Raw genomic sequence first — 19,799 nt, 5'->3', positions numbered from 1 at the left:
TTTTCCACCATTTTTAAGCCGTAGCCAATTGAAGGAGAGCAATGCTCTGCCATCCCCGTGCAGGCACCTCGATCTGTCAGCAGAGGGCGCACTTGCCCCAGTGACACTCGAGCACATTTAATTTAGTTTTTTACCTTCAGGATGGGCAGCGATTTGTTGAGGAGCTGAGCCGACTGCATGAGGTAGGAGGATGAACGTAACCACTCCTCCGAGTACAGGCGCAGATCCCCGAACTGCTGCAGCGTCGTGTTCGACTGCAAAATGACACACAGTTGTTAATAGTTGGTAAATGTTAATATGGAGTCTGTCTGTGGGGATCTGTGCCCAAATGAGCATTTAAAGAAGCATTTGTGAGGTCAATGTCTGTAAATGTCTGTAGTGAGATTATTGTAAACTCCACGTACCTTTTGGACGATTTCTCTGGTCAGCGGGGTGTCTGGGTAATACAGGACCTGTCCCAGGAGCATGGGTTTGAGGAAGGCCCAGGCTACAGCGCCCCCTGTGGTGCTCACCATGTCCAGGTAGAAGTTGGTACAGAACGGAGCTACGAAAACAAAACAAACCTGGTTAAACGCGTCATATTTCACATCAAAATATTAAATGTAATGAGAAAAACGCGGGTCATACTGGCATCTCGAGGGATCTTGAACTTGGTCATGAGCTCCTCCACTTTCTGCTGTTCCTGTACGGACGGGCTGGACTGAGCCATGTCGGGAAGTTTGGAGATGCCGAAGAGCGTCAGCATGCCGTTCCTGCAGAGGGCGCGAGAGATGGTGACGAAGGTGGCTCTGCTGGACATGGTGGAGCGTTTTCCTCTCACCAGCTGTAAGAAACAACAATCAGACATTTCATTCATTCATTCTTTCACTAAAACAATGTTTTTCTTCCAATTTAGTCGTATCCAATTCCCTGATGGTAATTCCCTTTGACTGCTTCGGACCTCCACTCCTGGTCGACTGGCACACGCCCCCTCCGACACATGTGCAGCACCGACTGCTTCTTTTCACTTGCACTGATCTCCGTTATCCCCCGTATATATATATGTGTGTGTGTGTGTGTGTGTGTGTGTGTGTGTGTGTGTGTGTATAATTTTAGGTTTAGAATCTCAGACTCTTACGCTTCTGAATTCTGGGTTGGACATCAGCTTCAGGTCTCCGAACTTGGTCAGGTACCCCTCCAGCCGGTCCAGAGCCGGCGCCAGCTTCTTCATGATATCCATGAAGAACTTCACCACCTGTATGAGGACCTGGACCAGGCTCTGGATCTCACTGGACAGGAACATCTGCAATCACAGCGGCCGAGAATTAGCAACAGCAGTGCAGTGCCTAAACGCGGCCTGGAGAAACGCGGCGGCGAGCTTTACCTTGTACATCACGCTCTGCATGTTAGCGTGCCGGGCCAGTACCAGAGCCAGGTTGTACCACTCCTGTGGGGACAGCGAGCACAGGGACTTGAAGATGGTCATTTTGAGCTGGTCCAGCTGCAGGGTGGACGGATTATCGCAGTAGTGCAGACTCGTCAGCATGGACAAGAGCTAAATCACACAGAGAGAACAAACCACTCAGAAATGTATTGATTATATCATATATATATATTATTATTTTCAGGTTTCAGGGTAAGTGGGTGGTGCGGAATGGCAGGAGTGGGTTCTGATAAAAGGGCGTCTGCCAGTGAGTGGGGAGAGATTGAGACGATCTGAGCATGTGCAGAAGAGGGATGAGAGGAGGAGGAAGAGAAGGAGGTTGATGGATGTTGTGAGCGAGGACATGCAGGAGGTTTGAAGGACAGAGGAGGACGAATGGAGATGAATGTCTGTAGTGGCGCCCCCTAAAGGTTTTTATTTTATTTTGGGGGTGGGGTGGGGGGTGGAGTAGTGCTATATATGACAATGTTTCTCCATCAAGAGACAGAAGCCAGCGCCCCCCTAAACCTATTACCTCCTGTAGTACCGCACCGGATTGCTACCTGCCCTCCGAATCACTGGATGCTCCCTCCAGCGCACTTCGCTTATCGACCTGGTTGGCGGGTGAGTATTGCCTCCCTCCAGCCAATACGTTCATCTACTGAATGTCCTTCGTTGTACTTCATGCGTATGTGTGCTGGTACTTTTTATGTTGGTGCGCTGGTGTCTGAACTACCTGCAGGTTGCTGTTGGGCAGAGGCATCTCCAGCATGGCGGCTAGAACGGCGGGAGGAAAGCTGGTGTACTTGGTGACGTCGGCCATGAACAGCTTTTTGTCCTTCAGCAGTTCTGAGATCTTTATTTCACCTGTCAGCACAAACAACAGCAGGCTGAAGATTTCCTTACTGCACTACCAAAATAAAGGAATGGACCGAACGCGCCATCTAGTGGTAGCTTAGTAAATAGCGCTGTTGAAAGGTTGAGAGTCTGAATCCCATCCCAGCCCTTGAGCCAGGCCCTTAACCCTCTCCCATCATATACACGAGGAGTCTGTTTCTACACGAGCGACCTCAGGTAAAACCTTCCTCAGAGCCTCGACGCTACCAGAAACAATAATTATACGATCCAGCTTCACCCACAATGCTTTGCTGTGATGTTTCGACTAACGAGAGTTTAAAACCGAAATGTAGAGGAGTCGTGAAACGAGGCGTCCCAAACGCAGATCACGTTAATACACCTGTAGGGTTCCTTCTTTTTCCCTTCAGTCCATGAAAGATCTGAATCTCTGGCATGTACATAGAGCGCATTTATTAATTAATAAATTAATTTCTTTATATTTATTTATTCGTATTTTATTTATTTGTATTTTATGTTTTTTTCATGAATTTATTTTATTTATTTATTTTATTTATTTATTTAGTTTAGTTTTATTTATTTATTCACTCATTCCTTTATGTATTTATTTATTTTTTTATTCATGTATTTATTTTAGATTTATTTGTTTATTTATTTTATATGTATTTATTTATTCATGTATTTGTTTTACTTACTTAATTATTCATTAATTTTATTTATTGATTTTAGATTTTTTTGTATATTTATTTGTATATTTATTTATTATTTATTTATGTATTTATTCATGTATTTATGTATTTATTTCATTGATTTATTGTATTTATTTATTTTATTTATTTTATTCTATTTTATTCTATTTTATTCTATTTTATTAATTAATTAATTAATTTATGTATTTATTTATTAATTTATTACATTCATTTATTCATTATTTAATCTATTTATTTATTTATTTATTTTAATTTTATTTTTTATTTATTTATTCTTTTTTTGTTATTTATTTATTTTATTAGATTTTGTTATTTAATTTTATTTTTTATAATTTTATTTTTGATGTATTAATTTATTATTATGTTATTTATTTATTTATTTATTTATTATTATTTTATGTATATTGCCAAATGTTTGTGTTGGGAAAAAAATCAAGGGATGAAAAGTTTAAGGACCCCTGCATCGGGTCAACAACTCTGAGACCCGGGTTCGAGCCTCGGCGGCACCACTGGCTTTGCGTTAGGGAGGGAAGGCTGGACAGGAAGTAACCGCATGTAAACTGCTTCCTGTCCTTAAGCGATGTCACCCGGACCCACCAGTGCAGTTCGGTACACGGTTCGATCCTCCTCCTGATAAACCCAGAGCTGATCGATCAGCGTAAATCTGATTCTTATTTTTACCCAGCGTACCTGGACTGATCAGGACTTCCTGTGCCGGTGCTGATAACAGGATCTTACCTGGAGCGCTGAAGTTGTCGTCCATCTTGGTCAGAGCGCTGATGTTCACACCCAGGATGCTCGAGATGACGGAGGTCCTGAACACAAAACCTTCATCATTAAAATATCACGTCAATAAACGTTCTGCTACCATCAGCTACAACAGTACGGTGGTAATACCAGTCCACTTGGAGGTCGTAGGTGTTGGGGTCTCCGACCAGTTCCTGGTAGAGCAGGTCAGTCAGCCTGGCGCTGTCGTTGCCCAGGTTGACAGCGATGGTACGGAGAGCCTGGATGGTGGGCAGCGCCGTGTTACACAGCAGACCCGGACTGATGGAAAGAGCCTGAGTGAAGTGCTGCACTGACGTCATGTTCTCCAAACTGCACACCTACACCACAAACACCACAAACACTCACTGCTTCAGCACTGCAAACATACACACTACATGGTCAAAAGTATTCGGACACCTGGCGGTGAGCATGTGTGTGTGTGTGTGTGTGTGTGTGTGTGTTATATACACACAGCACAGTGGTCTAGCCAACTACAGCTGAGATACGGGTTTGAATCTCAGCTGTGCTATCAACCTGCCTGGCATCTACACAGACTTAATTCACTATGTCTTTAGGGGTGGAAAAAAAACTGCATCATGATCAGGGTTGTGGTGGGTCCAGTTTTCCCAGAATCACTGGGCACAGTGCCGTAATGCGCCCAGACAGGATGGCAATCATCTATTACAGCATTTATACAGAGCGACGTGCAGTTGTGAGCAATTGAAGGTTAAGAGCCTTGCTCAAGGGTCCAACAGTGGACTAATTCACTAGTCCAGGATCTTAACCACCGATCTACCACTGGCCAACGATCATGTCTGTATGCGGATGCTCGATCGGAATCAGAATATCAGAATTTTCCATCAGGGTTTGAGGGTTCCACAACGTGCTGTAATGGGGTTTAAACCAACAACCCAACTGTTCTCCCAAAAAAATGTGCAACAGGAGTGCAGTTCTGACCTGCGTCTGCATTTTCTGCAGCAGACCCCCGAAACTGTTGCTGCTCCAGTTGGTTGAGAGGAGTTTGAAGGTCGTGTCCGCCAGATCCATCAGGATGTTGGGCTTTTCTGTCGAAACAGAGATCGGAAAAGTCAGAGGGAGCGTAAGAGAGGACAGCTATGAGGGGAGCTATGGCTGATCTATGTTATTAATAATTATTTATTTTCACTACGTGCTTTTATCCCAATCGGTGACCCGACCGTAACGGTACAGAGGCTGAATTACACCCCGGTAATGTAAAGCACCCGTTCAACCATTTTTAGTGTGAGGAACCTGAAACACTCAGAAGAAACACACCCTGAGACTGGGAGAACCTACCAATTTACCATTCCTACCATGTTTAATCTACATCTCTTGTTTGTTTGACCCTGGGGTGGTTCTGGGGCATCCTGTAGGACTGCTGGATGTGATGGGAATCTGCATCTCTGCACCCACAATGTCCATTTGACTCAGTGGCTCGGTGGGTAGCACTGTCAACCCACAGCAAGAAGGTCCTGGGATCGATTCCCATGTGGAGCAAGTCCTCCCCGTGTCTGTGTGGGTTTCCTCCGGGTGCTCCGGTTTCCTCCCACAGTCCAAAAACATGCAGTCGAACTCATGGGAGATATCAAACGTCCTCTTAGGTGTGTGTGTGTGTGTGTGTGTGTCCTGTGATGGACTGGCGACCGGCCCAAGGTGTTTCCCGCCCAGTGAATCAGACCCACCGTGACCCAGACCAGCATAAGGCGATGGTAAATGAATAAATGAATGCATTATGTTCCTGGGGTTCGAATCCCAGGCTGGGCTCACAAATACTGAAGGTGCGTGGTGTTACATGAACCTAGGAATTTAGGGTGTGGGGGGCACATATCAGTAATCAGTGCACCCTTAATGCCAGTCACAAGCCCGGATAAATGCCAGAGTCCGCCAGGTGGCCTAGGAACGTCACAAGCATCTCACGCCCCCTCCGGCATGTGCTCTGATCCGGCCACTTCTTTTCACCTGCAAGAGGCGGGTTCATATTGGCATCCGGACACATATCAGTGCACTATAGGGTCGTGTCAGTCCGGCGTACAAACTGTACCGAATCAAATAAACGCTCTCAAGACAAGAGCAGATCCCGAGCCCGGATAGAAGGGAGAAGCGTCCGAAGTAAAAACGGCACCGAGTCTGGACCGGATCTGCCATGGCGACGTCTTAATACAGGAGTGGGCGTCTAACGAACGTCTCTATATAAAAAATAGCCGTTAATAACATGACGGAGCGTTTTCTTCCTCCTCCTGGATCCCGGCTCGCTGCCTTCTGGTTTACTGTAAATGCTTTTCTTACAAACAAAATAAAATCTCTCATTTAAATAAACCGCCCACACACACACACACACACACACACACGCTGGTTAAAATAAATGAGATTAGCGAAAGTGTGAGAGCAGATTTAGTTCATGACAGAAGGAGTGAATGGTTTACGTCCCTCGCCGTGATGATCGTGTTTCATGAGCTGCTGAAATGAGACGGAAATGAGAAATTTATAACGTGGCACGATTTGTTTCAGCTCATTGTGGCGTAACACAATTTCCTAAATGAGGAAAGCTTGCGGATACTCCCAGATACTCCCAGATACTCTGAGATACTTCGAGATACTTCGAGATACTTCGAGATACTCTGAGATACTCTGAGATAATCTGAGATACTCCCAGATTTGTTTAAAGTTTCATCTCATATATTCCACCAGACTTTCTACTTTACGTTCATTTATTCTGTTTTCTCTCCCAATTTAGTCATATCCAATTCCCTCCACTCCTGACCGACTAGGGTTGTAAGTAACACACGCCCCCTCTGGCACCTGTGCAGCACAGACGGCTTCTTTTGCACCTGCACCAGGCCAAAAAGAGCCAATTAAAATGTCAAAAATATGTCTACTACATCTGAAATAATCTGAATAATGTCAGGAGACTTTAAACTATGCCTGTGGGAATTTGTGCCCAATCTGAGCACTGATGGTGCTCGAGAAATCCTCAGTTGATGTACCAGTTCATCCCAGAGCTGTTGAGTGGGGCTGACGTCAGGTCAGGGCTCTGTGCAGGATTTATAGAGCTCGCTCATTCTGGAATGGGAGAGGACCTTCCCTAAACTGTTGTGGCAAAGTCATAAGCATGTGATTTCCTTTATATGATTGACTCATTACACCTGTTAGGGATCGTTGTGGCTGAAACGCAGTAAGTTAAAGGGCTGCTCCAATACTTTTCTACTGGCAGTTAGGCATGATGCTGTAACCTGCACCCCTCTGCCTATCTATACGTCTTATGTCTTTGTTTTAGATTCATGGATTATAATATGAGCGAGACGGAACCGTGTTCCTGTACCTTGAGTTTCATTGGCAATTCTTGCAATCATTGAAGAATTGAAGGAACCAAACTGGAGATCCGCTGGAAGGTTTCCCGCCATGTACGTCAGCATGAGCGGCAAGCTAAGACAAAAACAAACAGCTTAAATTACTCAACAGAACACTTCACTCCACCACAATATTAGAACTTTTAGTAAAATTGTGTTTTTTGCTTGTAAATAAAATAAAAAATTAATGTTACTCCATTTTCCCCAGTTTTTCCCCAATTTAGGCATAGCCAATTACACGATTCGTATTTTAGAAAAGCCAGAACCAACGCATGCCCCCTTCTGCGGGTTCGTATGGGGATCAGTATCATGTACAGAGAGTCACGCACTGATCCCCATTATTCCCCGTCTCTGTGCAATACCATCGATCAACCAACAGAGGTTGTGATCGCGTTCCCAAACTACGGACGAGCCAATTGTTGTTGTTTTTTTAAATTTTTTTATATTATTTTATATATATATATTTATTTTTACTTTATTTATATATTTTTATGTTATTTATTTATTTATTTTTACTTTATTTATATATTTTTATTTCAATGTTATTCTTATTTACTTATTATTTACAAATTAATTTATTTATATTAATTGATTCATGAATTTATTTGTGTATTTATTTTAGTAGTTAATTTTTGTTATTCATTTAATATTTTTATTTATTTTTTATTTTATTGATTTATTTATTGATTTATTTTTATATATTTTTATGTTATTTATTTATTTATTGATTAATTTTATTATATTTCATGTATTTACTTTTACTTTATTTTTATTTACTTATTTTATTTATTTTTATATAAATTTATTTATATAAATTTATTAATGTATTTATTTATGTATTTATTTTATTAGTGTATTTTTGTGTTATTAATTTAATATTTTTATTTATTTATTTATTTTATTTATTTATTTGTATTTTATTTATTTATTTTTATTTTATTTATTTATTTATTTTTATTTTATTATTTTATATTCATTTATTTATATTAATTTATTCATGTATTTATTTGTGTATTTATTTTTATTAGTGTATTTTTGTGTTTTTTATTTAATATTTTTATTTATTTATTTTATTTATGTATTTATTTTTATTTTATTTATTTATTTTTGTGTTATTTATTTATTTATTTTATTTAATTATTTATTTTATTTATCCAAGTAGTCTGGCCTGCCAGTAGTAGCCACCTAGTTCTTTAGGGTTAATGCCAGGTAGGCAAAAACTAAAGCAGAACTTACTGTTGAACCCAGTTGCTCTCGTTCGTCGTCAGCAGAGGCTTGACGTTCATCTCAGCAGCCCCCAGGATCTGCCTCGCCAGGTCCAGCTCCGAGCTGCTGTTAGCCAGTTTGAGGAGGTCCTCGATGGTCTGCAGGATCTCCTGAGTCATGTCAGTGCCCTGTGCCAGTGAAGCTCCACCTGAAGAAAGTACCAGGAGTCTCTTCAGACTCTGTTCCAGGTCGCTCACGACGCCACCTGCAGAACTCATGTTTCCACCAGGAATCATGTTCAAGAGGTTCTGGACAGAACTGGAAAGCTGACTGATCCCACTGCTCATATTGGTGTTGTTGGTTTGGTTCAGAGGGAGCACCAGCAACTGCAGAAGGTCAAACGAGGCGTTGGAGTATCGCTGGGCATCTGGAGGTAATACAGCACTCAGGGAGGACATGACCTTTTCCAGGGAGCTGAGCACAAACGGGACCTGGATGGAGGACGGATCCATCGTCAGGCCCTCATAGAGACTCCTGGAGACCTGATTTGAAGCAGTGAAGAGCATGTCGGTTAGGTTTTTGGAGGACATTCCCATTCCCATGGGTGCAGGTTCTCCGGTCAGGTTGAGGTACTTTAACATGGACATGGTGACGTTTTGGGAGATCTGGAAGAAGGCCGGCCTGATTTCGGCAGTATTCGACATATTCGAAAGCGCAAAAGCGAGCGCAGACCGGAGAGGATGGAGAAGTCCTTCAGCGCCCGCCGGGAACATCGGGGCATATTGCTTGAACGCCTGGGTCAACACCGCGTCTGGGTCCAAACCGCCACCAAGGGTGTAGTTGCTGGCAGAGAGGTTGAACAGGACCTCAGAAGTGAAGGCACTGCTCAGGATGAGAGGGTACGCGATGTCCTCCAGGGACTGCCCGTTCGGAAGTGGTGGCGCATTCGAGACAACGAGGCTACGACTCAGAGAACTGGCGATCTCTTGAGCTGACATCTTCACGCTCTTCACGTCCGTCGGATTTGACGCGAGCGAAGCAAACGCTGACATCATCTGTGCCGAGATGTTGAGATATTCCGCTTCCTGAGGAGGCAGGGCCGACGCAAACGGACGCAGATAGGACGCAAAGTCGTTGTTAGACATGGAACCATTGGCGTTGTTCCGAAGAGTCAAGGCGGACAGCATAGCGAGAGTCTCGCCGATGGTCCCGTCTGCGCCCGAGTTCTTCGTCATATCCCTGGTCCAGCCTTTCAGGAAGATCCCGAGGTCTGGATTTGAAAAGAACACGTGCATGGTCTCCAGGGTTTCTTCTGAGCTCAGAGGACCGGACAGAGCCTGAAACACGTCCTGATAGTTTCCGCCAAAGAGGTCGAGAAGGTCGTCGATTGGCTCTCTCGTCGAGTTTTGTGCCGCTCTGGCGCTTTTGGTCGCTGACAGGAGATCGTTCAGATTTTGTCCCATGTCGAGCTGGGCTTGGATTGGCCTGAGGTAATCTTGGAAGGGTGTGAAGACGCTCGTGGTGTTGCCGAGAAGCTTCATCAGGGACAAAGCGTTGCTTGCGAGGCTGGTGATGAGGTTAGAGTTGCATGGCACGGGGCATCCCAACTGGCTGGCGGATGGAAGTACTGACGTCACCATGCCGTACAGCCTGGAGAGCGTCCCGGTGGCGAGATTCATCCCAGAGTCCTGAGTAACGTTGTACCAGTTGACCAGTTCGTTGGCTGCCTCCAGGATGCGGCTTGAATTATCCACGTAGAGCACCTGATCCATAAGTTTGTAGACGGCAGGCCAATCTCCCAGCAGCTTCATCTCGATGACCTTTCCGATCGCCTCCTTTATGAGCACGTCCATGGAGAAGACGTCGGGCCTGGTGAATATAGCGCTGGACAGAAAACGATTGATTTGCTCTCTGCTGATGTTCATGGCGGTCAGGGCGACGTCCAGAGCCTGAACCACCATCTCAGGGCTTGCTGGTGCGTTCTGGTACTGCAGGCTGTACTGCAGGACGTCATCCAGTGCCAGGGCGTAAGGTCTTAATGATTGTTCCTGGGCAACGTTCTCCAGCGCCGTGTGAACAAACGATAGACTGAAACAGAAGCAATACGAGTATTAAAATTTAAAGCGATGTAGCTGTAGCTCATCTGTTGCTATGCAGAATTCGTCAGACACCCTACCCACCCATAAACCCATCAATCCTTCAATCAATCCTTCAATCAATCCTTCAATCAATCCTTCAGCGTTGGCCATTTGACCGCTGCAGAAACCTACTACTAATGCCGTGTTGGTTGTGCCCACTTATCTATTTCTCCCTTTTCCTCCCAGTTTATCGTAGCCGGTTCCTCTTCCTCTGCTGGAGACCCTGATGGTGTACGAGGAGGGTATGTTCTCCTGACACGCCCTCCCTCCAACACCGACCCCTCCTTATCCCCCCGTACATCGATGGATCGGCGCCTGAGGTCAGTCTCGCGCACGAAGGGTCACTCGCTGATCTCCACGTTCCTCGGCCTACTAACCAGGGTCCTCACACAGCATCTAAGACCCCGCCCACTTTTTAGTCCCGTCTTTTCCCGCCCAGCAGACTAGCGGCCGATTTTGTCTGCTGCTGAGATTCGAACTGGGAGAATTCAGAATCCCGGCGCTGGTGTGTTAGTGGAATATCTCTCTGCACCACCTTGGCACCTATTTAACATCATGTTTGGTGCCCGGCTCTGCCACGCAGCCACTGTAGAGCCTTTAACCCTCTCGGATCCAGGGTACAAGTGTAAATATACAGTATATATTCTATTCTATTCTATTCTATTCTATTCTATTACCTTTGCAGTTGGATAAGTATGTTGTTCCATTCGGCCTGGTCTGCACTGGACAGGTTGGACATCATGGAGACCCGCTCCATTATGTTTTGGGACAGACGCTGCACACTCAGATAATCGTTAAACGTGGCGGAGTAAAGAGTCTCCAGGGAGCCCACGATCTCTGCAACGCTGCTGTTTAGCCACCGAGGGTCCAAACCCTGAGAGCAGAAGATAAACATGATATTACGACCATCAGCAGTGGAAACAATCATGAAATATGAGTGAGGACATCGAGTCTGATTATAGAGTGCACTCTAGTGGCCGGATATCGCAACTACAGCGAATAAATATGGAAAAATACAAACGTAAAGACCTTAATTTAATACATTTGCTAAAGATTTAAGAGTAAGTAAGAGGATCTACAGAGAATTAAATCCTTTAAAACCAGCAAAACTAGAGAAATCTGCAGGGTTTCTACCCTATGATGCAAAATGCAGCTTTTATTGAGCATCAGCAGTGTTCTTTCACAGGAGAACCTGTGGCTTAGCAATTAAGGTGCTGAACTAGTAATCATAAGGTCGCTGGTTCAAGCCCCACCCCTGTGAGGTTACCCCACACTTAGGGAACCACTGATCTAAACCTAGCTATGCAATCTATACCAAACAAATAAATGTATAATAATAATAATAATAATAATGTATAATTTTTGCTTGGGCGGCACGGTGGCTCGGTGGGTAGCACTGTCGCTTCACAGCAAGAAGGTCCTGGGTTCGATACCCAGGTGGGGCGGTCTGGGTCCTTTCTGTGTGGAGTTGTGCATGTTCTCCCCGTGTCTGTGTGGGTTTCCTCCGGGAGCTCCGGTTTCCTCCCACAGTCCAAAAACATTCAGTCAGGTTAATTGGAGACAATGAATTACCCTGTAGGTGAATGTGTGTGTGTGTGTGTGTGTGTGTGTGTGTGTGTGTGTGTGTGCCCTGCGATGGACTGGCACCCTGTCCAGGGTGTTACTGTGTGCCTTGTGCCCATTGAAAAGCTGGGATAGGCTCCAGCACATACGACCCTAATTGTATTAGCAGTTAAGAAAGTAAGTGAGTGAATTTTTGCTTTACAAGGTTCCTAGAAATGTAGGTCTGTTTTACATTTCTGTGCCTTTCCCCGTTTTTTAATAGCTTTGATATATTTATTTGACTTTTTTAAACTATAATGATGCTAATTCAGACATCCTAAATGTCATTTTCTTGATGCAAAGCATGTACAGAGCAGTTTTTCGTATGTTGACAGCAGTAAAACTAATATTCCTTGTAATTCACCTGCAGGATGTCCAGTAACTAATTTCCACTATGTCCAGCAAATTTCTACTATTTATCTTAAAATATTAGAACAAAACTGGTAAAAATGTCCCCGGTAAATCTTACCGTCATATTCTGGGGTGTCGGTAGATGTGCAGATGTTTGGTAGGAATTGGTGAGCGATGTGGGGTCAGTGTTACACCAGTCGTGGAAGACGGTGATGTTAAGCTTCGCTGCCTGGCCGACCTGATCCCAGATTTTCTGGACCTCGCTGCAGTTGACCGTCTGACCCTTCATGGGGGACTGTCGGAGACACACAATCAGTCGATTAGACGTATGGATAAAGAAAATGAAGTTCATGATCATATTCATGGGCGTAGCAGCCGACTGGTGTCTTGTGCTCCCCTGCGCCACCTAGTGTGGCCGGTAAGTGGGGCGCGAGGCATGCAGGAGCACTTGTGACGCATCAGTCATGCGTGATTAACAATTATACACGTCCTAATGCATAATTTGTACTTTACGTTGAGTGAGATGAGTCTGTAGTCCATTTACACCCTTTTTTGCAGCTATAACAGCCTCCACTCTTCAAGGCGGACTTTCCACAGACTTTTAGAGTGTGTTTGCGGACACGTTGGACAAGAAGACCTAGCCTGCAATTACATATTAATTCGTCCCAGAGTAGTTTGGTGGGGTCGAGGTCAGAAAGAGCTCGGTAAGCCGCTCAGGCTCTCCGTACACTAGGCCGATCCGCATATGAACTCTCCTCGTGCTGGTGAAAAGATGCAGTCGGTACTGCACACGTGTCGGAGTGGGGGGGGTTTCAGTTCGCTCTCCTCGATCGGGCCGGGGGTCAGCACCAGTAGAGAGGAAGCATAACGCAATCTGGTGAAAATAGGACGCGCTACAGATCGGGAGAAAATTCATCAATAAAAAAGTCCCAGATTCTTAGATACACCGACACGCGAGGGAACCGTTCAGAGTCGAGATCACATCAAGATACCAGCGCGGCACTTCCTCTGCGCTTCACTCGAATCACTTCAATGGTTTAAATTCTTTACAGGTAGAGGAACACCGTCACGCCCTCAAATCGTGCAAACAACAGGAGGACGGACCTGTAGGGCGGCCCCTATGGTGGCCCGGAGCGCCTGTGGCAGGGCGTGGAGGACGAGCGGCACGTCGCTGGAGTTCACCGCAGAGAAAATATCCGTCAGAACCCCCGAGAGACTGTTGATCAGATCTAAACAAAAAAACAAGAGAGATTTAAGTTCTTAAAAAACTTTATTGTAAGTATTGTAAGCCATTATGGGTTTAAAATGCAAACAAAAAATACATTAGGCTGTTTATTCTGGGACTGTAGAGGACTGTTTCAATTCTCAGTGGTGCTATCGGCCGGTCTGACATCTACATGCACATGATTAGCTGATGTCCAGTACCGATCTGGGGGTTGGTGCTGGAGCCTATCCCACACACATTCACCTACAGGGCAATTCAGTGTCTCCAATTAACCTGACTGCATGTTTTTGGACTGTGGGAGGAAACGCACACAGACCCGTGGAGAACATGCAAACTCCACACAGAAAGGACCCGGACCGCACCGCCTGGGGATCGAACCCAGGACCTTCTTGCTGTGAGGCGACAGCGCTACCCACCGAGCCACCGTGCCGCCCCGGAGGAAGACACGTCTTAATAAATATTTTTACTTGATTACAGGACCATCTTGAGTCGTGTTAATGGGAAAACTTCACGTCTCTTACCAGTTTCAGCCCGCACACTCGGAATCATGCCAGCAGTGATGTTATTCAACATGCCCAGTGTAGACGGCAGAGTGCCCCACACGGGTGTCGATGCCAGACCCGACAGGGCGCCGGTCACCACGTTCTCCAACCTGTTGAGCAAAACAAAACATCCACAGGTAAGCACGTGTTGTGTCCAAATATCTGCGAAAATGAAGACCTGGTGCTGTGGGGTTACCCTTGAAATGTGGTCTGGTTGCCTCTTCCAGAGAAAATCTCCATAAGTACTGGGACAGATTTTGCTACGGCTTGTGCAGAATTGAGTGTCATACCCATTTCCTGATTATCAGTGAGCAGCGGTAGCACGGTGTCCATGATTTTACCGAGCTGTAGTGCAAAAAAAAAGTACAAATTACTTCTTTAGTAGCAGGATGTGATTTTAATGCATTTCCCACCCAAATATCCTCCCAAACTAGTCGTACTGCTGCAGACCTACACACCCTCTACGCAAGGACGGATTAAGGATAGTCTGGGCCCCTGGGCATATTTGCAACAAAACGTCTGTTATGAAATATGGTAGCTTGCCTGGCAATTTGTAGGTCCCTAGAAAGTCAAGGAGCCATGGTAAACGACTTCTATGGAAGTCAAGGGCCCCATAGCCCCATCTTCTCTAGGGCCCCCTGGTAGGGGCTCTCATAACCAGGGCCCTCTAAAAATATGCCCCCCTCTTTCCTAGGACCCCTAATAGCCAGAAGTCGAAGTCAGAGCAGTGCCACAACGCCTCATCCATTTTCATAAGGGGCCCAAAAGCATGGCTAGGGCCCAAAAGCATGACTAGGGCGCCCAAAAGCATGGCTAGGGCCCAAAAGCATGGCTAGGGCCCAAAAGCATGGCTAGGGGCCCCAAAAGCATGGCTAGGGCCCCCAAGAGGCCCTGGGGTCAAAGTCCCTAATAGTCAGAGGATCCTTAAAATGGAGGGCCCTCGGAAATAAAAAATATATTGTATCATAAATGTTGATAGGCATCGCAAAATGTTTTGGGCCAGGGCCCCCCCGGGGCCCGCTGACCTCAAGGGCCCCTGGGCGCTGGCCCCACTGGCCCGGTCAGTAATCCAGCCATGCCTCTACGTCATGTGTGCAGTGGAGAGCCGTATCATGCACGGAGAGTCACACACTGATCTCTATTATCCCCCGTCTCTGTGCAGTACCATCGATCAGCCAGCAGAGGTCGTAACTCCAGCCCTCCCTCCCCCTGACAGGTCGATTATTGCCCATGTAGGCACCCGGCCAGCCATTAGCAAAGCCGTTTGAAACTGGTGAGCTCGAGGTGTCAGCACTGGTGGTGTTGCACCAAGAATTCGACCGCAGGACCTTCTCTTCAGCTTTTTTTTTATGTTGCGTGCTCACAATAATAACCGTAACAAAGTTCATTCCTGCTGTCGGAAAAAAATGCGTTAGCAAACCGAGTCGTCTCACCTGCTGGGCCACATTGCCGAAGTTCCTGGGATTCAATCCGACCAGATCAGTCCACAAACTCACGTTACCTGAACAAAACACACGACAAGTACTGATAAGAACCTAACAAACAACAACAAAGTCAAATAATCCTGTATTAAATATTAAAAAACACAATTTTAATCAGCAAATTAATGCTTCTGACTGGAATCCAACTGAAAATAAATGAAGGATTTAATAAAAGACAACCAGCCAATGATCATAAATACCAACTTTTTTATTTATATTTATGTACATATAAAAGTAAAATATATAACATAACATAAACAAACGTGGTGGAATAAACTTTCCTCATTGCTAAATGTAAGAAAGTATATAACAAATATATACGTTATTATTAATAATAGTAGTTATTATAGTATTATTATAATTATTTTATTATTAATATTTTATTAGTAGTATTATTTCTTTATTATTATTTTATTACTATTATTATTTCTTTATTATTATTATTATTACTTCATAATAATTTATTATTATTGTTATTATTATTAATTAATTAATATTTTTATTATTACTTTATTAGTAGTAGTATTTTTATTTATTATTATTATTATTAGTTTTTCATTTATTTTTGTTGTTTATATTATCATTATTATTATTAATATTACTTTATAGTAGTAGTTTTTTATTTGTATGATTACATTATTAATATTATTATTAGTTTTTTATCATTTATTATATTGTTGTTGTTTATATTATTATTATTATTATTATTATTATTGTTATTATTATTATTTGTATTTTTAATGACATGACTGGTAGCTCACTGATTAAGGCACCGGCCTAGTAATCAGAAGGGTGCTTGCTCAAGCCCCATTAATGCCAAGTTGCCAGTTGGGCCACACAGTTGCTTGCACTGTACAAAGTCACAAATGTAAGTTGCTTTGGATTTAAGCGTCTGATAAATTCTGTAAATGTAAATTTTAAAATAAATGATTTTCTATCAACTGTGTAAATAAAACGTTTAAATGTAAATATGTTATATAATCCACCTTCTAGCACTTAGATTCACATCCAGAATCTAAATCATTCTTTTATAGCAGAATTCTGATGAATAAAGTATTAAAGCACTGATCTCTGGACCTTCATGAACCTTTAAGAACCTTTATGGGTCTCAGATGGGCCACACAGTACATCCAAAAACATGAATACATGAAAAATTCTGATAAAATGTCCTAAATAAAATCTCTGGAGCAAAGGAAGCGACTTGAACGTTTATGAGCGTGTTATTAACCTTGGTTGGACCGCAGAACGGAGTTTGCGAGATCCAGGAAGACGGAGACGTAATCCCGGGCTGAGCTGTTAAACGGCAGTGAGTCCTGAACTCCTTCCATCAAACTCACAACACTGGAACAGAAGAAGAAGACGTGAACAGTTAATGGGGATGGTTTGGTTGAGGTTGTGGTTGGCGCTGAGGTGCGACTGGTGGAGTAGGTGTCGCAGAGCAACGTGGGAGCTGGTGACCTCGGTTTAAGTCCTCTGATCTTATAGCACTTAGATCTGAGATGTGTGTGTCAATTCGTTCTGATCCCTAGGCCAAAACAGAGGAACCATGATGGACCGATGAGGTGTCAACCTAACGTTTCAGCAATGCCAGATGTCTTTGTTCCTACTAGTTTAGTCATTGCTGATTCCCACCTACTAAATGTACCTAGTTGCGTGCCAGCTACCAACTCTCAACTCTCAAACTGCTGCTTATTGAGGTACTGCTCTCCTTCCATTCCAGAATTTAGGACCTGTTGTACTTTCTTGAACTCCTAGCCATGAGTTTTTATAGATTTCTTAAAATAATAATAAAATATAATAATGATTTACTCACACTTTATTCCAGTTGTCTGTTCCTCCAGGTTGTGAGATGCTGTTGATGTAAGTTGCGATGCTTTGGATGCCGGGCGTCAACATTTTGGCGGTCTCTGGAGACAGAGCACGGATGAAGTCTTCCATCCTCTGTGCAGCTTGTTTCAGGAGCCCCTGAGATTGGGCGTAGCTTAAATTCTGGTTCAGGATGAGCTCCAGTGAGATCTGAAGAGCCTCTGCGGCTTGGTCGGGTGCAGATGTTGGATAGATCACTGAACCGTTCAGGAAATTCTCCAACGCCAGTCTGGCTGCATCCATGACGGCTTGGGTAAAGTTCTCACTCCGTAGACCGTCCTGGGTACCGCCCAGTTGCAGGGCGTGGTTCAGAGCCTGGGAGACTTGCTCGAGCTTTTTGATGTACTCACGTTCCTCGGGAGAAAGCAGAGGAGCTGCAGCCTGGATCAGCTGCTCCAGGTCCATACCTGCGGTGGTGACGTTGGTATTGTTCCATTGGAGGACGTCACCAAGGGCGAGCTTGAGCTGTGGATTGGTGATCCAACTTTCGGCGAACTTGAGGTAGTCCGTGACCGGACCTTCGATCTGCGTGGGGATGGTTAGGTTCGCTTGTAGACCCATGGAGTTGTAATAATCCTGTTGAATCTCAAGGCTCATCTTCATCATGTTCAGTTCCCCCTGCACTAGGGTCATTACTGCATCGCTGATCCGAGTCAGATCTGCACCATCTAGAGGAGGTTGAACGTTGCCGATCAGACTCTTGATCTGGTTGGCCGCCATTGAGAAGAAATTGGACTCTGCCGCGTTCGTCGAGACCATCATTTCCACCGTGCGAATGAACGGCTTGAGGAACTCGGCGAACATGCTGGAGTTAGTAGCGTTCTCCAGTTTTTGAAGGTACCAGCTGGCGATCTCACCGTACATCTTCTGCGCATACGTCTGCTCCATCATGAGCGTAGAATTGAGCAGGTAGTACGGGTACCGGTAGTCCTTGTCGAACGCCAGCTTCAGAAGTCCTTCCAGCACGTCGAGCTCAGATTTGATCGAGGTCACGTTCTTCACGCCCAAACTCTGGAGGTTCTGTCTGATGTTGGACAGAGTGCTTTCTATGACCTCGTACGTGAGTTTCAAGGGTTTGGACCCGAGACTCGACATGTTCACGTACTGCATGGCTTGCTCATGCGCCAGGCTGAGGACGGACGGCAGGTCTATCTGGAAACCTTGAGGCATGGGCACGAGCTTGAGGAAGCCGATCGCCGCGTCTACGAGCTTCGTGGTGCAGTCGATGGGTTCTTGGGGAGATGTTGGGTTCAGACAGTCTGAGATGTTCATGATCTCCTTGATGTTTGACACAAGCGAAGACAGGGCGGAATTATTGGACAGTTGTGCGAGCGGCTTCAAGTCAGCGAGGGTCATATTCAAGGCTTTGAGCGCCTGAATAAAGGTCATGTTGCTGACGCTGGGTAAAGATGACAGTTTCTGGAGATGACCCAAGGCCGTGTTGACGTCATTGGTAAACGCAGGAGATCCGGACACGTTCCACGGTTGCAGAATGGAAAGAAGATGGCCAACCATGGATAACGTCAGATTGCTCTTGAACAGCGGTAGTGTGACGTTGAACTTTGCTTTCTGGGTGATCATTTGGTTGAGCGAAGACAGAGTCTGGAGGACCTGAGGAAGTTCAGACAGGCAGTCCACACCACAACGTTCCAGGTCTCCCAGCAGGCCGTGTGTGCCGTTCAGAATCCCCGCGATTTGGTTCTGCTGCTCAGGTAACAAGGCCTCCCCGAGTCCCCTCAGGACCAGATCCAGGACCCCGAAATACCCCTCGTTGCCGGGCAGCTGAGCGGACTGAAGGATGCTCATGACCAGAGAGTTCAGGTCAACGCCGTTCTTACTCTCTGACCACAGTTCTCTCAGCTTCTCCAGGCCAAAGGCTTCCAGGGTGTTGTTCAGCATGGCCAGCAGGGCGTCCTCCTTCAGATCGGGCGTGGTCGCGTTGGACAGGAGAAGCTGAATGTTCTGGTTGATCAGATCGGTCAGGCCTGACATGAGGTCTTGTGGTCTTCCGCCGGGAAAAGCCTGCATTGGGCCACGTAGGACGTCCTGGAGCAACATCATGATGGTGTTTTCTGTCAGAGCTTCCACTCCCTGGATGGGTCTACAGTGCAGAAAATATGAATATGACTTATATTACAGATATAATCAGATGCCAGAATGTCCTGATTAAAGGCATATGGGTTTCTTTTTGACCACTAGGGGCACTGTGGGAGATGCTGTGAGACGCAGAATTCCAAAAAAATCGATCTAGTCGTATCCACTCCCGACCAGAAGGGGGCTGTAACTAA

At 45.0% G+C, this 19,799-nt stretch overlaps 1 protein-coding gene across 1 annotated transcript in view; it reads right to left on the bottom strand.

The window, feature by feature from the left end:
* The window catches only part of abca12 (ATP-binding cassette, sub-family A (ABC1), member 12), an 82,648-nt gene that overhangs the window by 34,558 nt on the left and 28,291 nt on the right, over positions 1-19,799 (bottom strand). The window contains exons 17-35 of the mRNA XM_063005731.1: positions 17,459-19,612; positions 16,874-16,986; positions 15,598-15,665; positions 14,361-14,509; positions 14,144-14,274; positions 13,502-13,626; positions 12,516-12,692; positions 11,122-11,318; positions 8,337-10,394; positions 7,073-7,176; positions 4,693-4,799; positions 3,865-4,073; positions 3,658-3,782; positions 2,139-2,269; positions 1,364-1,534; positions 1,118-1,282; positions 628-823; positions 405-544; positions 135-254 (exon numbers count right to left, since the gene is read on the bottom strand). Of these exons, the coding sequence (XP_062861801.1) occupies positions 135-254; positions 405-544; positions 628-823; positions 1,118-1,282; positions 1,364-1,534; positions 2,139-2,269; positions 3,658-3,782; positions 3,865-4,073; positions 4,693-4,799; positions 7,073-7,176; positions 8,337-10,394; positions 11,122-11,318; positions 12,516-12,692; positions 13,502-13,626; positions 14,144-14,274; positions 14,361-14,509; positions 15,598-15,665; positions 16,874-16,986; positions 17,459-19,612 (6,640 nt within the window). The remainder of the gene's footprint in view (positions 1-134; positions 255-404; positions 545-627; positions 824-1,117; positions 1,283-1,363; positions 1,535-2,138; positions 2,270-3,657; positions 3,783-3,864; positions 4,074-4,692; positions 4,800-7,072; positions 7,177-8,336; positions 10,395-11,121; positions 11,319-12,515; positions 12,693-13,501; positions 13,627-14,143; positions 14,275-14,360; positions 14,510-15,597; positions 15,666-16,873; positions 16,987-17,458; positions 19,613-19,799) is intronic.

The sequence above is a fragment of the Trichomycterus rosablanca genome, chromosome 12 (assembly GCF_030014385.1).
Source record: "Trichomycterus rosablanca isolate fTriRos1 chromosome 12, fTriRos1.hap1, whole genome shotgun sequence".
Classification (NCBI taxonomy): Eukaryota; Metazoa; Chordata; class Actinopteri; order Siluriformes; family Trichomycteridae; genus Trichomycterus; species Trichomycterus rosablanca.
Note: the sequence above shows the minus strand (reverse complement) of the source record. Positions and strands in the feature narration are given on the sequence as shown.